At 34.2% G+C, this 20,557-nt stretch overlaps 1 protein-coding gene across 2 annotated transcripts; it reads right to left on the bottom strand.

Moving 5' to 3' along the window:
* Positions 1-1,762: 1,762 nt before the first annotated feature.
* LOC132560525 (uncharacterized) lies at positions 1,763-20,347 on the bottom strand. 2 transcript variants are annotated; one of them, XM_060225192.1, is made up of 8 exons: positions 20,260-20,347; positions 17,128-17,160; positions 15,111-15,261; positions 14,747-14,920; positions 9,381-9,503; positions 6,648-6,829; positions 5,046-5,175; positions 1,763-4,411 (listed from the first exon to the last, which is right to left on the bottom strand). In XM_060225192.1, exons 2-8 carry the CDS (start codon positions 17,152-17,154, stop codon positions 4,314-4,316), a joined length of 885 nt encoding a protein of 294 aa, XP_060081175.1. In that variant the 5' UTR covers positions 17,155-17,160; positions 20,260-20,347; the 3' UTR covers positions 1,763-4,313. The 2 variants fall into 2 exon arrangements, with proteins under 2 accessions (XP_060081175.1, XP_060081176.1); XM_060225193.1 differs by having other exon boundaries at positions 20,311-20,339.
* Between the last annotated feature and the right edge of the window lie 210 nt (positions 20,348-20,557).

Below are 20,557 nucleotides of genomic sequence, written 5' to 3' on the forward strand. Positions count from 1 at the left end.
AGATGCCGCCTTGTAATGGCCTCTCTGAACTCGTGTTTTTATGTGAATGGGATATGTGTTTATCATTATACATAATACATTATCATATATTATACATAAAGATCTAGTGTGTGAGGACCACCAGACTACAACAACATGGAATCTTTAAATAGCGTTAAACGTACAGAAAAAAAATCAACAATGAATAAGGATGAAAGGATTTGTTAGCAAGGAAATTGAAATTGTCTTTTAATTTTTTCCACACATTTTAAATTTCAGGCTGAATGCAATATCATGTTGCAAAAATAAATGTTCTCTGCTTACAACTTTTGTGTCTGAAATACGATTAAAAGATGGTTTTCGGCTTACATGATGGAAATGTTTTTTATATGTGTGAAATAGGCGAGAAAGCAAGAAAACATTGGTCACATCTGTTGTATCAGGTTCAGCTATGAGAGCTAATCATGTTACAATTCTCCCACTCCCCACCGTCATAAATTAATAGTTTTTGGAACCTATCAGAGAAATTTATTATATGCTTTGATATGAATGTATTTTAGTTTCATGCTGGTATCAAAGTAACTTGCAAACTGAATGAATTTGCTGAAGCTTAATTGACAGCAATGGTCATTTATATTTACTGTGACTTTGTTTTTGACTGCAAGTGGTGATTATTGCGACACCTGTAGAGCAGTGATGTCAAAACTCTCCGTCAAGAGTTGTCTTTCCTTAGGGGTTCATTCACTACAAATACTGTGATCTTATTGGTCTAATTTGTAAAAACTATCAAAACTTATGATTTTCACTCATTTTCTCATCCAAGATATGAAACTGTGAACTAATTATTAACAAGATGTTCGAGAATGATCCAAGGTAACCAAGGAGCACTTCAAAGTTTATTGAAGAAGTTACATACATTGTACAATTGTATCCCTAATGTCATTTACAATTTTTCCTTGAATTTTTTTATCAATACCCACTGGAATCAGGCAAGGCTTTCCAAGTTTAATATAACTGTTTTTGTGAATTGAATAATTAAAATTCTTTCAGTTGAAGGTCCTGAACACTGTGGAAAAAGTAGTTTGACCATTACAAAAACACAGCTTGACCTGCTCATCATTATCATACGGTTATATGTAGTTCTACATTTATATCTATTAAGGGCAGATAAGAGGAAATGAAATCAAGATGAGTGAAGACTAAGGGTAACAAACACTCTATGCCTCCGACAATGAAAAAGGAGGGATTATGAAAAGTCATATTAAGGGGAAATATTAGTATAAAAGATGACAACACAACTATTGTAATATGTATACAACAATGCATATTTTCTAAAACAGGATATGAATGCCAACTGGAGATTCTGTTCAATAATAACAAGAGATCCTAGGGGGATCTTGGCGCCCACCATTGTTTGATCTTTGAAAGTTGGATCTTTTCCCTTCTTTACCCTTCTCTTCTCTGATTTTTCTCTTAATGATAAGACATTTGAACAATCCTTTGCAGAATAGTGATGATAATCTTCACCTTCCAAATCCAAAATGGCCACCCGGAAGCCAGTTTCTTCCTTCTGGTCAAAAGCAAACTACCACAAAGAGAGACCAAAGGAAAATATGTACGACATTTGAGAGATATCTATTCAGTACTTTTGTAAGAAAGAGTAATAAAAATCTTTACAAGGCAAAATCCAAGATGGCTGTCTGTCAGCAATTTTGTTTTTCTGATCACTCCTAAACTCAAATAGGCACAACTAGGGACCTAATAAACCCTATATATAAAATCATACACATGAAATTACAGAAAGATCTATGATGTTGTTATTAAGAAATAGCAATAAAAAACGTTCAAAGTTAAAAACTAAGATGTCTGTCTGCCGCCCACTTTTTTTCTGATCAGTCCCAAAATCCAACTAGAATAACAAAGGACCAAGGGGAACATACTTATGAAATCTAAGAAAGATCTATGAGGTACTTCTCAAGAAATAGCAATAACAATCTTTTAAAGTCAAAATCCAACATGGCTGCCTTTCCGCCATTTTGTTTTTCTGATCGGACCAAAAGTTAAATGGGCACAACTAGGGAAGAAGGGGAACTTACATGTGAAATTTGTGAGAGATCCATCCAGAACTTCTTAAGAAAGAGCGATAACAAACTTTCAAAGTTAAAATACAAGATAGTTGTCTGTCAGCCATCTTGTTTTCCTGAAGAGGTGGGCACAACTAGTGACCAAAAGGAACTTACACATGAAATTTGAGAAAGACTCATTAAGTTCTTCTCAAGAAATATCAATAACAAACTTTCAAAGATAAAATACAAGATTTTATGCTATCCTGTAAGGATGAAGTATTTCCTTCAACAGACTTTTCAATTCCCCAGTAAACATCAGAGAAAACAATCAAATACATTGTTTCCTGTTTTGTACCTTGAGCTAAAGACTGATTCCTATGATTTAATGTTGGGCCAAGCTTTTTGTATCAGTAATCATTGTTATCAATAAACTGCCTGTAGTTACACTTTATAAGACTGAAAGAGATCATGGCTTCCAGGATGATAGATCCTGACCTGTTTCATTTCTGAGTAGTTATCAGAGGGGAACTAACTAGTCTTTGGTCTTTCACATAAAGTGGAAAGGGAGGTACAGTGAAACCTCAGTTTTAAGACCACTTTTTTTTGTAATTTTTATTTTTTTTATAAATTACACAATACACAATATACAAAAGAAACCACACAAAAACATACACCCACACTCTCACACTTGTATGCTCTTACTTGAATATGTCATCATGCACATGTATCTACTACTTACTGCACACAAACTCACTCATCAAACATTCACACCCACTTACATAGCAAACTTACATGTACTTAACAAAATGAGAGGGAAAGAGAGAGAGAATTGGGAGGGTTATAATCATTATTAAATAAAAATAGCACTAATTTTGTGGAAATTCAATAAATTTAAAGTCAGTTTGGTAACGTCAAGGCCATGGCCATTGGGAACAGACTTGTTAGCATACATATTATAGTTCCAAAATTGGCATTCATTTTTTCCAATTATTCTCAAAATTTGTTTTTCCTAATAGTGTTTTTGCTGGAAATGTTGTACTTTTGAACATGGAAATGATCCTTAATCTTATTTATAAGAGCATTTAAATTAAGAGATTTTCGTAGACATCTTGACATATAAACATAGTGTTTAATGATAATTAAAATTTCATAATCTACAGTGTTAGCATTAGGATGGATATTTCCAAATAAATATGTTTCTTTCTTTATCCAGAAAGGAATCAGAAGAATATCAAGAAGAGATTCAAATCTCCCCAATAGAGTCTGTACCTCTATACACTCCCATAGACAGTGAACAATAGTTTCTCTTTCCATATTACATAATGTACATAAAGGGCTAGGTATTAAATTAATATTGAAAAGAAAGGAGTTTGTAACCAGAATGTGATGTATAATCCTTACTTGTAACCAGTGTAGCTTAGAACTTTTTGTAATAGTAAACGGAATTATTAATATATTTTTCCACTTCTGATCATCAAAGTCAAACTCATCACTCGATTTTCGAATACCAGTAGGGGTTGGTGCTGGTTTAACAATAGTATTGTAGAAGTCTTTGGCATCTTTTTGACTTTTATAAAAAATTTCCCATAGAAGTGGTATAAAAGGCTGAAATAGTCCTAATGGATGGAAGTCATGTTTTCTCAAGAAACACTTGACGGCTGTAAATAGTTGGTATCGATTACAAATTTATGAAGAAACTCATCAAAGGAGAAAAATGTCAAATGATCAGAATTTTTCATTAGGTCATTGATGGTATATATACCAGCATTAAACCTTACTGGATAGAAGACATATCTATTGCCCACATGAATGTCATTATTATACCATAAAGGCGTTTTTAAAATTGATTCAGGCTTACTTTGCCTCATAGGAAAGGAATTATTCAATCTAACCCAACTTTTAAAAACATCTTTCCAGAATATATTGCTACAATTGTTACTACATGACTTAACATACTCCTTTCCGCAATGAAACAATTTTTTTACCTCTACAAAAGAATTCAATAGAACTTTCCATTTTCCTGATGACTGAGTGATTCTTCTAATCCATCCTAATTTAAGAGAATCCATAAAAGCTCCTACATCTATCATTTTAGCCCCCCATCTATATGGCGTTGAATTACTATTTATCTTCCATGCTTTGTGCCAAGTTTGGTCAAAATCTATTCAGTGGTTCTTGAGAAGAAGTCGAATATGTGAAAAGTTAACGACGCACGACGACAGACAAATCATGATGGCAAAAACTGATCAATCTCCACCAAGATAATAATTAAGTCATCTTGATGATGATGATAGAAATGAGAGTCACTGCAAACGGCACAATATCAGTGGCTGTCAGTGTCTGGCCGTGATTGGAATTTGGTGACCCTACAACAAACAAACATAAAAAGACATGTAAGAATAAGCCATGGTAGATTACATACCATATCAAAGGACTAAGTTTTTATTTTGTTGCTTGTCATGATTGATAAACAAAATTGAACCCACTAATATGTATCATTTAAAATTATTTTTTCAATAAAATCTGAAAATTCAACAATATTAAACACATACATACATCTTTGATGGGAAAAAAGCTTCAGTTTGATTTCTTTCCCTTTGAGCCAGGTTGGAGAACCAACACTCTACTTATTCTAAATAGTGGTATCTTCTTGGAAGTATACCTTATAGTGATCAATACAGGCCCTTAAATTTTTTCCAACCAATAAGCTTATATTCAATCTTACATAATAGATAGTTATTGTACATAAAAGTTGGGAACATCATCTTTCTGACAATTCAAACATCTGGATAAAATTGAAATTACATAACAATTATATCTGGCAACAGAAATAAGAAGGACCGTTTATAGACTGATGAAGTACAGTGTGATGTATGATGGAGGGAAAGCGATTTGAACAGCCAAATACCTTTTGGCCATATTGACTGAAAGTCATGAAATAACCTAAACTAAACTGATTTTAGTTGAATCCTTTCAACCTATACCGATACATGTACTTACTTTCGATTTTGATTTCTTTCTGGAAATCTCCATTGATAGTTGTCACTTTGATGAAGAATGCATCTTCCAAATGTTCATCTGTTATACCAGGAATTTCCAGGCCTATCTGTACTTCGTTCCTCTCACTTTTCTGTAAAAATAATAAGAACGTTAATTCCTCACTGATAACTATAACAAGAGTCACCTGAGAATGATGTTACCCCATTTATAATAGTCATGTTTCCTACACATTGATTGATCAAAACACCTCTCATAGGATCAATACAGGCAGAATCCATGTGCAGAAAACACCATCACACATCTCACAGGTGAATATAACAATTTAGTAACCTGTGCTGCAATTTTTGACCGAATAGAACCATGGATAGTTGTCATATAATAAAACAATTATTGATCTGTTTTCAAGTGAAATCAATTATTGCACATTGTTGTGTATGACTGCAGAGGTCTATATATAAATGGAGTTTCCTTTCCAAAAGGTATTGATCCTGCTCTGAACCACAAAAATTTAGTAATTTTTCCTGACAGAAAATAGTCACCCTCTGATGCAATGTGGTAATGGATGAGTTTGTCCAACAGATTTTGATCTTCATTGATTGACATCCAAGGTCAAAATAAATGTTTTAACACCAGATGTTGACATGCTCAATTCCTTTATAAGATAAAGAACTATGCCAAAACTATATGAAAAAGTGAGAGTATAAGGGTTGAGCAAACACCATATAGATGTTAAGACAAAACAACAGTAAGTAAATGTAATGTAGTCAGTCATATTGCGCTTATGTTGAAAAACAATAACCAGTTGGACAGGTTGCAGGCCTTCTATACCCTAGGATGCCCATGCTCTTTTCCAAGCAAGTCTTGGACTAAAATGTGTACCAATTCCTCAGATATTCCAACAGGAAGATATCACTATCATCTTCAAAGCATTTGGGAAACAGAAACTCTGTTTTTTTTTTATCAGAATTAATTCTTTTTAACTTGAACTGTCAGTTTTAAGACACCTTTAGAATTATTCCCCCCCCCCAAAAAAATGCAAAAATTGGGCCCAGTGTGCCTGAATGCCCTGCCTTCTCTACAACTCAATTTCTACGGACTTGAAAGCCCAGGAATAATTGGTTATTGAGTTTTCAGCTGGTTTTGAGTCCTAATTTGTTTCCTCTGTGACTTTGAAAGAGAAAATTGTTTAGGTCACTCATTTAAACAAAAGTGATAGCATTTAATCTCAGCATGCTACAAGCCCAACATCAGTACACTTCATCTTTCGGCTATTGAAAAGTAACTTGAAAATATTAATATAATTGACAACTATGACCTTGCATGAGGGTTAAGGTCATTCATTTGAACCCAATAATAATAAGTTTTCTGAAAAAACTTGTTGAAAGATTTTATAAAATTTGACTTTTTTTACTTTTAAAGTCATTCATTTGAACATGCTTGGTAGCCAATCATCTCAGCATGCTACAGGCCTAATATCAGTACCATGCGTCTTGTGGTAGAAAATACTTGAACAGAAAAGATTAAGCTGAAGAAATGTTTATTCCATTCAAAACTTCTTTGGTGAAATACACCATTAAAAGAAAGATGTGCAAAACAACATACCATACAGGAAAGGTGGTAGCCATCAGGAAGTTGTTTTCCATATTCAAACACCTGTGTGCCTGATGCTGACTTCAAAACCACCTTTTTACAGGAAATATTAAGAGAAGTGACTGTACAATTGAGAAATGCCCTTTCATCTCCTGGTGTGGCAAACACTTCAAGGCAGGTTATGTTTGGCTCCACTACAAAAAAGAAAAGATGATATCACTGATTTAACTTTCTCCAAACCTATTGTAATGTTCCTGTGTCAAATTTCTACCCCTTCAGCCAGAAATATTACCTCCTATGGTCAAGGTATGATAGAATCTTTCATGCTGTGTTTGGTGAGACAGATGGATCTCAACTCAACGGCAAACACAAGGCTTGCTGAGTGTGAGTAACTTGAGCATCATTTCACAAAGGTTGATATCACCCTCTTTCACCAAAAACGTGAAACAAATGTGAAAGATTACTTTTCTCCTACCCTGCTGACTTTAATAGGTACTTCTATGTGTTCTTGTTGTCCGAGAACTTTTTTGAAGTGATTTAGTTGTTGACGTAAGGTCAATGACTTGTTACTATGATGTCATCTCATTCTAGTAGATGATACAAGGCAATCTCACACTGACATGTCAGCTGTCAGTCAGGGATGCAATGCTGGCTTCATGACAGATTTACTGACAACATATCATAATTATATAGTCACATATAATTGTATTGTACTTCTAAAACAAAGGTCATTTTAATTATAGCTTCTAAGAACCATTTCATATAATCTCATAAAAACTCATTTACAAACCTATTTTTATCACAATATTCCTTCATTTTTTAGTGAATATACCCAAGTAATATTTTTATGATTAACTTTGGTGTAACACAAGAGGCCCATAGGGCCTGTATCACTCACCTGGATTTTGCTGAGATTGCTTAATCAAAACCTAAGGAAAAGGAAATCTACATATACAGAAATATTTTCCAATTAGTCTCAGCTTTTCTGCCCAATGAGGGTTGATATAACCATTGATACAAAGGAGTCATTTACCCTAAAATGTTTCAGATCAAATTGGGACAGAATCCAGTCAGTCATACAGATGAAGAAGGATTTTAAAGAATTTTCTCTATATCCCATATTGGGCACAGTCCCTCAGGACCTCAGTAAGTTGCGAGCCACTTTAATACAAAATTAATTCTGCTTCCCCTGAGGATGCTTCCTACCAAAATTGGTTGAAATCTGATCAGTCGTTCATGACTAGTACTGTTTAAATAAATTGTTGATGGACAATGGATAGATGACAGAGGTTACGGTATATTATAACCTTGGACCAGGTAAACTACTGGCAGTGACCTATTGTGATATATTTAGAAAATGAATTGATATCACATCTTTTATAGGTGGCAATGTGAACTAAGTATTGGAGACCTTTGATATAGAACCAAAATGACTTGGAAAAGTTGGTACTTTCTTTCATAAATATTTGTTTTCAGTTGATTAGTGATTTACTAAAGTCATCAGAAATTTCATTTTAGCTGGCAAAAGACTGACTAAAATAAACAAGAGTATCAGTGACACAATGTATAGCATACATAACAGGTAAAATTCAAATCTGAAATCTTCAAAAAGACATACACCAAATGAGATGAAAACAGATTTTGAAGGGAATACTTTTGGACTTTATGCCGTTGATCTGACGTGTTAGTTGAACATTCCAGGATTGATTTTAACTGAATTTTCAGGTGCGCACATTATGCAAGTGGAGGCATTTTTACCATTTTCAGCCCCAGAAAAGAGGACAGACAGGAATTTATAATAGAAAGGAGATCAACAGATGGTCAAAGATGAAGGAGGATCTTGGACTGAATACAAATTCGGAATTTGCGAAGCTGCTGCTTGACTGGTTAGCTTAACGTCAGCCCTATAATTATAATGTCTCCGCCTGTCATTGATTATAATCCAATATCTGGTGTTTGATGTGTGAAGATGTTATGAACAACACTACTAAAAGTGTTATCTGATAAATGTTGAATGAAAATAGTTGTGTTAATCGCTTGAATTTACTATCAACAACGTGTGTTTGATGTTGACTGCAAGGTGGGGCCCAATTGGAGGTATTTGTTTTAAGTGTAAAAATATGACGGGACTTGTGTTACTGTGAGAATAACGACTGTGGTGATAAACATAACCTTTATAATAAACACATAGACACATGTTGAATGGTAAACAATATCTATTAATGTGTACAGACAAAGTATCGATTCCTGTACATTTTTGCACAATGAGTTTTTTTTCCTGATTGTAATTATCCCATTTGGGGCCCCACTAGTTTAGCGGCGGAAGTAAATGACTTTGTCACGTAACAAGCTATGTGACCCACTCGGCTTTCTTTGTAATAAACCGAGCATGAACATGTTTATAAACAATAGTCAAGATAAATGATGTTCAGACGGCAAAAATATGTACAAAAACAACAAATTGATGTTATAGGCGCGTGTATCGCTCTATTATGGATATATTTCATTATTCAAATTCTCCATTTCCTGATGTTAAAATCTAAGGTAATAGCTGCTTTAAAATATGTACAATGAATATAAAAATCAGCAACTGTTCTTTATAAATTGCACAATCCTATTTTTGAGCAATATCTCTTTTGCAAAAAGTACTAATCTAAGAGTAAGGTTTGAGTTGAACTAAATATAAATTGTTAAGAAAATGCAACACACAAAAGATCTTCTACATAGTGTAATTGGTGTACATACCCTCAGAAATGTCAATATTGGTACTGCTAATAGATGATCTTTGCTTTGTGACCCGAGTCACCAGAGAGGAATTAAAACCAGACGTTCCCTCTTCGGATAGATTGAGCCTGGTTTCTGTTTTATCTGAAAAGAAAGTCCAAGTCATAACACTGTTAAATGAATCCATCATTACATAACTCATTGTGTATATTCCTGACAGCAGTCAATCTTTATTATCGCACAACATGAACAAGCGCTCACTTAGATGTTCTTTCCATTCCTTCACCTTTTTTTATTTTCAATTTAATACACAAGCTTTTATCACAAAAATGGTCAAGGGTGACCTTAATCCTTGACTGATGACATCAAGGGTGACCTTAAGCCTTGACTGATGATATTAAGGGTGACGTTAAGCCTTGACTGGTGACATCAAGGGTGACCTTAAGCCTTGACTGATGATATCAAGGATGACCTTAAGCCTTGACTGATGACATCAAGGGTGACCTTTAGCCTTGACTGATGATATCAAGGGTGACCTTCAGCCTTGACTGATGACATCAAGGATGACCTTAAGCCTTGGCTGATGACATCAAAGGTGACCTTAAGCCTTGACTGATGACATCAAGGGTGACCTTAAGCCTTGACTGATGACATCAAGGGTGACCTTTAGCCTTGACTGATGATATCAAGGGTGACCTTTAGCCTTGACTGATGACATCAAGGGTGACCTTAAGCCTTGACTGATGACATCAAGGGTGACCTTTAGCCTTGACTGATGATATCAAGGGTGACCTTTAGCCTTGACTGATGACATCAAGGGTGACCTTAAGCCTTGACTGATGACATCAAGGATGACCTTAAGCCTTGGCTGATGACATCAAAGGTGACCTTAAGCCTTGACTGATGACATCAAGGGTGACCTTAAGCCTTGACTGATGACATCAAGGGTGACCTTTAGCCTTGACTGATGATATCAAGGGTGACCTTTAGCCTTGACTGATGACATCAAGGGTGACCTTAAGCCTTGACTGATGACATCAAGGGTGACCTTTAGCCTTGACTGATGATATCAAGGGTGACCTTTAGCCTTGACTGATGACATCAAGGGTGACCTTAAGCCTTGACTGATGACATCAAGGGTGACCTTTAGCCTTGACTGATGATATCAAGGGTGACCTTAAGCCTTGGCTGATGACAATCAAAATCTAATCTGATCTTTTAGGTTTTTTAAAATTGACCTGTGAACAGCCTGGGTCATTTGTGACTGAGTCTCTTTATAAAAGCTGGTGCTACCCAACTGGATTGAACAACATACAGGAGACCTGTCCCTTGCTGTTCAGAACAACAAAGGTTAAGAGTCTTCTCCAAGGACACAATCATATCAGCATATCTTCATGTGACATTACTTAGACCAACTCTCTAAGTAAGTGAGCTATTGGATATGTCATGGATATGCCATGGCTTGAAAATTACTATACTGTAACCAAATGCTACATAAAAGGAGTTAGTTCAGTTTAGACAACATTTTTACTCCACATTCAACAATTTAACACATATTGTATATGTGATAAAAATGGGATGATGAGATAATTTTCTCTCAGTATCCCCCTCCGCCTCTTGAAGTTTAAATCTGCTTAAGTAAGGTGTTTAATTGAAAAAGAGACTTTGCATTGTCCCACTTTATCCACCCGAAGATATATATATATACATAACCAGGAATCATTCATTCATCTGTATTCATGAAACAAACAACAAATCACATGATAACAAAATCTATAAATAGAATCAAGAATGATCAAGAGTTTAGTCGACATACTGTTAAAAATTGAAGATTTGCTGGTTTTAAAATAACTTCATAAGAATGCTTGTACAGTGTCATGAACAAAGATGAAAGGCATTCAATGAATTTATATGGCTCTCTTTTTACTGCCAGATATATAACTTCCAACAATGATGATAGTAAAAAGTTTTTGAAATAAGAGGTTCAGTGAATTTTGTGACATCAGATAATTTGTTCTCCACTTGATTTTCTGCTTTAGTTTTTAACTTTGTCTCAATAATTTATCTTAAACAAATGTAGATTGCTTAACACAGTGAATAGTGATGCTCTATCACATCTAGTGAGTTGATAACTCCATGCTTGTGATGGTTAACATTAAAAATTATAAGCATGTATGTCGTGCATATGTCATGCCTATGTCATGCCTACATCATGCCTGTGACAAACATGAACACGTGGTCAAAACTGTGAATGATCTTATCGACTTCTATAAACTCATGGTAAGTGACAAAGTCCTCAAATTAAAACTGCCTTGATCATATCCAGATAGTTTGCAGATCCAATCTTCTCTTGGCAACTTAGTAAAAAAATTTTAAAAAGGTTGAAATTTTGACAATATTTTCAATGATTATATATTATCTATACCTTATATAATATTTAAATATTAAACATTTTTCAAAAGTGAAAAGCATTTAACATGTCTTTTTGATAGGAAACTGAATCTCGGAGACAGATCACTGTAATAAAATATGAAAATTGAGACATCTCACAATTCCTTCTCAGATTTTTGTGCTTTTTCAATTATAGTTGATCATATTGGCAACACTTAGCGTTTTCATAAAAGAAATGAAAACACTTTCAATACCTTTTAGTAAAAATCTTGGAAAAAAGACCTTGTCACTTAATGAGAAGTATGGAATTTGAAATGGTGAATTAGGGGAGACTACTCTAACATACTAACTTTCTGTAGGGGAGACTACTCCAACTTACTAACTAATACTAACTTTCTGTAGGGGAGACTACTGCTTGAAAATGCTTTATCCAACCAAAAAGGCAGGACATTTCAATGACTTGTATCTAATTTTCCATTGAGCCTGCCCCTTGGGGGACAGGCCCACTCTTTATTCAAAATTTATTCCCCTTCACCAAAGAATGTTTTAGATCACATCAGAACAAAATCAAGGTATTTCTAGAAAAGGAGGAGAATCTTAATGAACGGAAAACACCTCTCCCAAAATGGCCCAAAATGCAAAATTGATATCCCTTCAACCAAGGATGCTTCAGAAAAATTCAGAATCAAGGAATTCATACAAAACAAGTTTTCAAGAATTTGCTTATTATCTCTATTGGGATGCATCATCCTCTGCAAGGAGTTCATGACCCAGCATGTACACAATTTACACATTCACTTTTAAATGATTTGGAATATCTGGAAATGGTGAAGACCTGTACTGAAGATATGTCGTAAGATAAGGGAATGTGGGATACACTAAGGGTATATATAGTCATAGAATACAAAGGCCGTAATCGGCAACAAGTTCGTTGTCAGACCTAGAACGTGAAAGCACATCTGTATCGTAGGTATGACTGAACACGAACTGGCGGTGTGTTGCATGCACTGTTGCACAACACCTTTGGGGCGAGTTGACATACAACTAACTGTCAACTTGTACTAATGGGGCAAGTTGTCTGCAGATTATTATATACAATCACCACAATATGAAAGTAAGATATTGTTTACCTGTTTACAATTTAGATTCTATTCTAAAAATGGCAGATTCAGATTTGCAATTTATTATTAATGATCAATTGTTTTTAGATGTTTTATTGATGAAAATTAGGGGGAAAACTGTCTCTTTTTCTAGTCATCTGCAGAAAACACAGAACATTACAGAAGAGAATCTTAAGAAAGTTACACAAAAATTAGAAGACAGTGACAACACTGACATACATGAACTGACAAATAAGAGAATAGAATTAGAGACAATGAAGTTACATAAAATACAAGACAATATTATCAGATCTAGGGCAAAATGGGCATAGGAAGGTGAGAAACCCACATCATACATTGTCGGTTTAGAAAACAGAAACTATATGTCAAAAATCATCACAAAAGCACAGAAAGATAATGTGATCAGCTTGCTATTTTAAACAAAGTTCAAGATTTTCATGAAAAATAAATGGTGTCTCTGATAATGTATTTGATGTTAACTTTTTTATGAGTGACTTCAATGTTCTTAAATTAGACAATAGAGAATCAGAATCACTAGAAAGTATCATTACACATGAAGAATCAGGGAAAAACCTCAGGAAAATGAAGAATAAAAGCCCTGGCTCTGATGGATTCACCACAGAATTTTAAAAATGTTTTTGGAAGTATTTAAGTACTTTTATTGTTAGGTCACTGAATTTTGGATACTCTGTAAATGAACTTTCTATAACACAAAGACAAGGACTTATCACCTGTATACCAAAGGAAGACAAATCTCCTTACCATAAATCCGCTACAGAAAAAAGAAAATTAAGCATATCATCAACGGTAAAGACACTTGATAATTCGGTAATTTTCTAGATGTAATACAGGAGGTATCAGAACAGGACCTTAGAACTGATTCAAGAAGTAACAGACATATTTGTTAATTTACTTACTACATCTTGATTCATCTGTGTATATTAATCTCAAAATATTGAACATAGACTGTAATACCCACACATCCATATACATTCAAAAGTACTTAATTCATACAAAATAAGCCCCTTATCTTGTCACAGTGATGTTTAAAACAAACAAGAGGTCCCAGATGGATCTTGGCACTCGTCATTGTTTGATCTTTATATGTTCTTTAAAAGTTGGATCTTTTCCCTTCTTTTCTCTCTTTTTGCACTTGATTAAATAAAATTTAACAAGATGCTCAAAGGGCCTGTATCTGTGTAAAAATCAAGTTTCTTTCACTGAAGGATGCTTCAGACTAAATTTGGACAACCATTCACCAACAAGTACTTCAGATCAAATTTGGGTAAAATCCAATCTTTCCTACCTGGGGTTAAGATTTAAAAGAAACTGTTCCATTTCCCCTATGGAGTTTCTCAACTCCCGCCTCAGGGGGCCAAGACTCATCCTTTATATAAAAATCAATTTCCCTTCACCGAAGAATGCCTCAGACCAAATTTGGGTAAAATCCAATCTTTACTATTGGCGGAATATCCTTTATATAAAAAGAATTTTCACTATTTCCCCAAATTTGGATCCAATCTTTACTATTGGCGGAATAAGATTTTAAAGAATGTTCACTATTTCCCCCATTGGGTCCCTCCTCTCCCACCACAGGGGCCGAGATTCAACCATTATACAAAATTGATTCCCCTTCACCAAAGAATGCCTCAAACCAAATTTTGGCAAAATCCATTCATTGCTACAGTAGAAGTAAGATTTTGAATTTTTTTCTCTTTTTCCCACATTGGGTCCCGAACTTCAGGCTCCAGTGGGTCGAGAAAACCACTGTGTATACAACACTGATTTCCCTACCAATGAGAATGCTTCAGATACTTAAGAAAACTCAGGTGCACCAAAATATTGGGCAACACTAAAACAGATTAATGACCATACCTTTGCCACCTTCCTTTGGTGGCAGAGAAGCATACGGCTTGCACAGCTCTTTGGATGATAACTCATCAAGATTGAATACATGTTCTGACGATATGTTGTAAGGGTTATAGGTCCCTTCAGGACATGCATGCCAGGTATCCTTTTCTCCATTTTTCAGACACAATTCCATAAATCCTATAAAATGAATACACAAAAGCTTTCATCAACATAACCCTGTAATACCCACCTTCTGTATTCACCAATAAGTCTTCTATATAACTGTACTATTATGTATTACTAAACAAAAATTTTACTGATGTGTACTACATTTTTATCAGCTTGTTTCATATTGTCCTTCTCTGCTGCCCAGTTAGAACATACATACCTCCATGTTCTCTTCTGGGTATACAGCAATTTCCGTGTCCTTTCAGAAACGCTGTATCGTTTATGTGTGGTACTGCCCCTGGAAACCCAAGGTTTGTACAGTTTGACGAGGATGTCAGGACCAACATATCTGAGGGAATGGGAAACACTGACTGTAAAGTAGAAAAAACAAGAGTATTAATGAAACTAATGTCAAATGTTTTTTATTGGACATTTTGTTAACAAAGGGCAATAATTCTGTAATTAAACTGCACATTCTTTTATTATGACCAATGTATACATCAAGTTTCATGATCCTAGTTTTAATGCAACCAAAGCTATGCTCATAAAACAATTTTTTAGCAAAGGGCAAGAACTCTATATTGAGGGGGTCATGGGCCCTGACTTTGCTACACTGCACCTTGCTTTTGCATGACTGATGAATACATCATGTTTTGATATCCTAGTTTAAATACAACCAAACTTTTGCTATGGACAGGGAATTTTTAAGAATGGGCAATAACTTTGTAATTAAGGGGTTGCAGGCCATGAATTTGGTACACAGCACATTGTCTTCGTATGATCAATGGATACACTAAGTTTAATTATCTTAGTTTAAATGCAAGCAAAGTCATGTTTCGGACATGAAATCAAAGGGCATTAACTCTGTAATGGAAGAGTCTAAGACCCTGAATTTGGTACACTGTAAATCCCCTTAGTATGACCAATTTATACACCAAGTTTCATGCTCCCTGCTTCAGTATATGAAAACGTTTTGCTCCAGACATGAAGGGATCAACTGACAGACAGATGGACAAGGCAGCAACTACATGCTGCCTCGCAAATTTTCAGGGAGCATAACAACCTTTACTGTTTTTTTTATTAGGATGTGAATGATGTATACAGCATATGGATTACACTAGTTGAACACCAGATATCAGACGAACACACTCAGATTTACAGACTTGTACACATTTGCTCATATGTTTCATCTTGGATGCAAATGCTACAGAAACGCTTTGTTGGTGCTACAGTTTCACAAAACTAATGGTATGCATATGGTATAGTAGGTTGACACAAATGCTATGAAAGTGTAATGGAAATGATATTATAGTTTCGGAGGATGCATGAAAAAACTTTTGACATGTTCAACAATTATGTCACAATATAAAAGGGAGCCACATAAATGAAGCTTCATTCCTAAGTAGACCACTAATTGATGACAATTGGCTTGGTTGTAATTAATGCCAGTTGTATCTATTACAATATTTTATTTAATTGCCTTGAACACCTTTCAGTATCCATACCAAATGCACAGCACCCCACTGATTAATCCACATTCTAAGAACAGACTTAGACTCTGCTTTTTCCTTATGTAAGTAAGGCTCCAATTTACCTTTCATTTGGTGCATCCTGACAGATTCGTCTAAAATAACTTTCAGGTCATTTATAATGAACAAGTCTCACATCGGAGAAAACTTTATTTTTGAGAAATCTATGAACACCAAAACTAATCAATAAACCAATATTTTTAAAATAAATCAATTCTTCTGTTACTTCTCATGTGTCAACCTATATGCCATTAACGCAATTCATTGCATGGTTTAGTATACATACCCTAAACAGTGTATTTATCAATGTTTACTTAATTTAGAAAATCTGGAACTTGAGAATGACTGATCATGTAGGTAAGAAATGGCCATAAAACAATTACTCGCTGTTTAAATCAAAGATAGAGAGCTATACTTTCAAACTCCAAGATGGCCACCTGTCGGCCATCTTGAATTCGAATCAGCCCAAAAAAGGTACAGTGCACAACTGGGGACCAAGGGGAACTTGCATATGAAATTTGAAAAAGATCCAGCCAGCACTTTTTCAGAAATAGTGGTAACAAGAATTGTTTACAGATGGACGGACCACGGACCATGGGCACAGGGCGATTTGAATAGCCCCCCCACCATCTAATAATGACCTCTGTTACACTGGTAACATATTCATTTTTAGTGTATAATTAGGCAATTTGTCAAAACTTTACTTACCAAAATCAGTAACATTATAAGGTACATTTTCTCCTGGAAAAAAAAAAAAAAATATATAGTACTTGTACGAACATGTCTCTTATACCTCCTTTTTATTAAACAAATAACACTTGTCATCAACAATATCAACAATAAATAATCATATGTACTGCTTTGTGCTCTAGAGTCACTACTAAATTAACATTATGAAAATTTCTAATTTCCAAACATTAATATGAAAATGATCAGTGATACAATTGAATTTGCTGCTTATAATGTACTGTTAAATGCTCATACATACAAAGGGCAATAACTCCTAATAATGCAAAATAGAATGACAGTTCCAGTGCACTGTACTTTTTCTTGTTTAGATCTATCTACCTCTTATAGTTTCTGTGTTATGCTCTGAACAAAGTTATGACAGATGGGGACAAATGGACTGACCGACAAAGCTGCAACTATATGCTCTTTCTTCAGGGAGCATGAAAATAAATAATGTAGACAATGTGGGATTTCAAATTTTTCTGAATAACATTTTTGCATTGTGTTGGATATTACAATTTGGGAAGTCTTGAATCTGTGTATACATACCAAAAACTAGCTTTACAAGAAGTGAAATTTCTGTTATGTTTATTTATACATGGTCATGTTGTAAAAGCATTCCATGTTAAAGTTATCTAAGTAGATTCTTACCATGACAGTGTTGTTGATTTTATGACAGGTGTTCAGAAAATCAATTTATTCTATAAAGTTTTAGTGTTAAGTTGGAATTAGCAGAATTAAATTACACTTTTTGAGTTGATAGTCATGGCAATCACATGTCAGGTAGTGACAGCAATCACATGTCAGAAATCAGGAAAATTTTTTGATTTACCGAAATTTTATCTCTCCACTATTAATGTAATTGTTATGTTGTTTATAAATATATATATATATATATGGATGTAATTTTCATAACTAAACTTCTTCAAGTCTTCTCAGACTTTTTCAGTTTATTTAAAGACATGGTAATTCAGAAAATTTAAATCACACTTTCTTAATTTTACATTTAAAAAAAAAATGTTCAATATTTATTATTTCATTGGCATATCTGCTGATGCATACAAAAATGCAAGACATTGTGACGTTTTTAATTTTATATGCAGAACATGGATCGTTATATGGATGGGGCGATCATGACCACACATTTTCTGAAATTGGTGTCAAATCTGTACTGTCCTGCAGATTTTCAGCCAGAATAGTGACATTTAGTGATAAACTTTGAATATTGTTGTTTAATGAACTAATAAACGAAGGCAAAACAACTTTAGTGCTCAAGTGACAGATAAACTATGAATATGTATTGATGCCTAATTAATAAGTGTATTAATATTATTGTTTAATTAACTTTTATAACAAAATATCTGAAGCTATTGAAACTTTTAACAATAACAGGGTTATAGTGTGTGGTGATTTTAATTTGGTTTTAAAGCCTGAGCTGGACTATGATAAAAATTACAAGAAAATAAACAACCCTAGAGCTAAAAATAAAGTGCTGGAATTATTAGAGAATTTTAATTTAATTGATATTTTTAGAGAACAACATGATGAAACTAGGAGATATACATGGAGGAAAAGTAATCCAGTTAGACAAGCTAGTTTAGATTTTTTTCTGGTTTCAGAAAATTTACTCTCTAGTATCCATCTTTCAGGTGTAGGCCCAGGATATCGAACAGACCATTATTTCCCTAAAATCACACTGAAAATTAATGAATTTAAGAAAGGAAGGGGTTTATGGAAGTTTAATAACTCATTATTACAAGATATAGATTATTTGAATTGTATAAATAATTGTATGCGTTTTCACGCAATATTTCTAATGTTAATCTAAGTCAAACAGACACTTATCAAGTAGACGAAACTCGTAACAAGCGCTTTCTTGATCGTGAAACAGTAGCAAATATGGCGCTGTCAAAAACTACACTTGATCTCATGTCAAAAAGTTATCTGGAGCACTGAATAATTGTATAGATAATGTTTATAACCTACATAATGTTGACAATATACCTGAATATGATTTACAGTTTTCCATTAATGATCAGTTGTTTTTTGAAACTTTGTTAATGGAAATTAGAGAAACAACTATTTCCTACTCTTCTCATAAGAAAAAGCAGCAAGACCATAGAGAGAATATTCTTAAGAAGTCTATAGAAGAACTAGAGAAGTTAGAAGAAGTAGATTTAGTGGAATTAGAGGAAAAGAGAAAAGAATTAGAAACTATCAGATTACAAAAAATCAAGGGGAGTATGATTCGTTCTAGAGCTAGGTGGGTGGAGGAGGGGGAAAAGCCAACTAGCTACTTCTTTAATTTGGAGAACAGAAATTTCACATCCAAAATAATTCCAAAATTGCATAAAGATAATGGAGATATTCTAACTAAACAGGAAGATATCTTGGAGGATGTAGTAATTTTTATAGGAAATTATATGATAACCCAAGTGGTTATTGCCACGTACGTGTCAATAACCACTCCATTTGTGCCACGTATTTGATTTTCGTTAATATGTATTATTTATCAATAATATTGCATATACATATTCATTTAAGTAATGGTTCAAATATTTTGGTCGAAAACTGTGATCAAATGTAATTTAATATGCCCATATAAACGCCGAAAGTTATACTCTTTCAGCGTGACACTTTTCTTGTTGTTTACAATATGGAGTCCAAATAGAGTGGTCTTGGTTTAGTTTCGTACGCCACTTTTGATCATAAAATCGAAATTCTGCAATCAAAGTGGTGAATTTGATGTAATTTTACTATTATATAACACAAAACTTGACCATTCTGTTTATAGTTCTTTGCGTTCATAACATTAGAACAAGTGCTCAATTTACGTGTCAAAGCCACAGGCACTCGAGGCCAGGACATTATTTTTTAAACATTGATTTTTGTTTTAGCACTCATGACTGACGTTATTTAAACGAAATATCAGCAGAATTCAAGTTTATGTGCCGGTTGACAAATCCGAGGTCCACGGTCATTAAAAATACACAAGGCAAGCAACTCCAGATTTTAAAAAATCGACCCCTCGCTTGGAAACTGGCTAAAAAAAATAGTTATGATAAGTTCCTTGTAAAACAATATGTATCCGTAGGTAGTGTGTATATTTACCTTTCATTTGGTGCATAACATTACAGGCAACGAGAAATTTACAATACGTACATGAGATTAACATCTCAATAACCGGAGATTTTTATCGTCCATGTAAATATCTTTGACGGAAGTATCATGCCATTTCAAGGGCGGTCACTCCGATTTTTTGGGAGAGGAGTTCCGGATAGCACTATACCAGTGAACAGGTAAGAAAGGTTCCGATGTCATTACGCGCGTAACTTCAAAATAGATATTTTTATTTCTACAAATACATTTGCGGGGATGGAAAAATAATGGCTGGGCAAAGAAAGTCCAC

The sequence above is a fragment of the Ylistrum balloti genome, unplaced genomic scaffold (genome assembly GCF_031769215.1).
Source record: "Ylistrum balloti isolate Yb309-2 unplaced genomic scaffold, AGI_CSIRO_Ybal_v1 Utg371074, whole genome shotgun sequence".
In the NCBI taxonomy this organism is placed as follows: domain Eukaryota; kingdom Metazoa; phylum Mollusca; class Bivalvia; order Pectinida; family Pectinidae; genus Ylistrum; species Ylistrum balloti.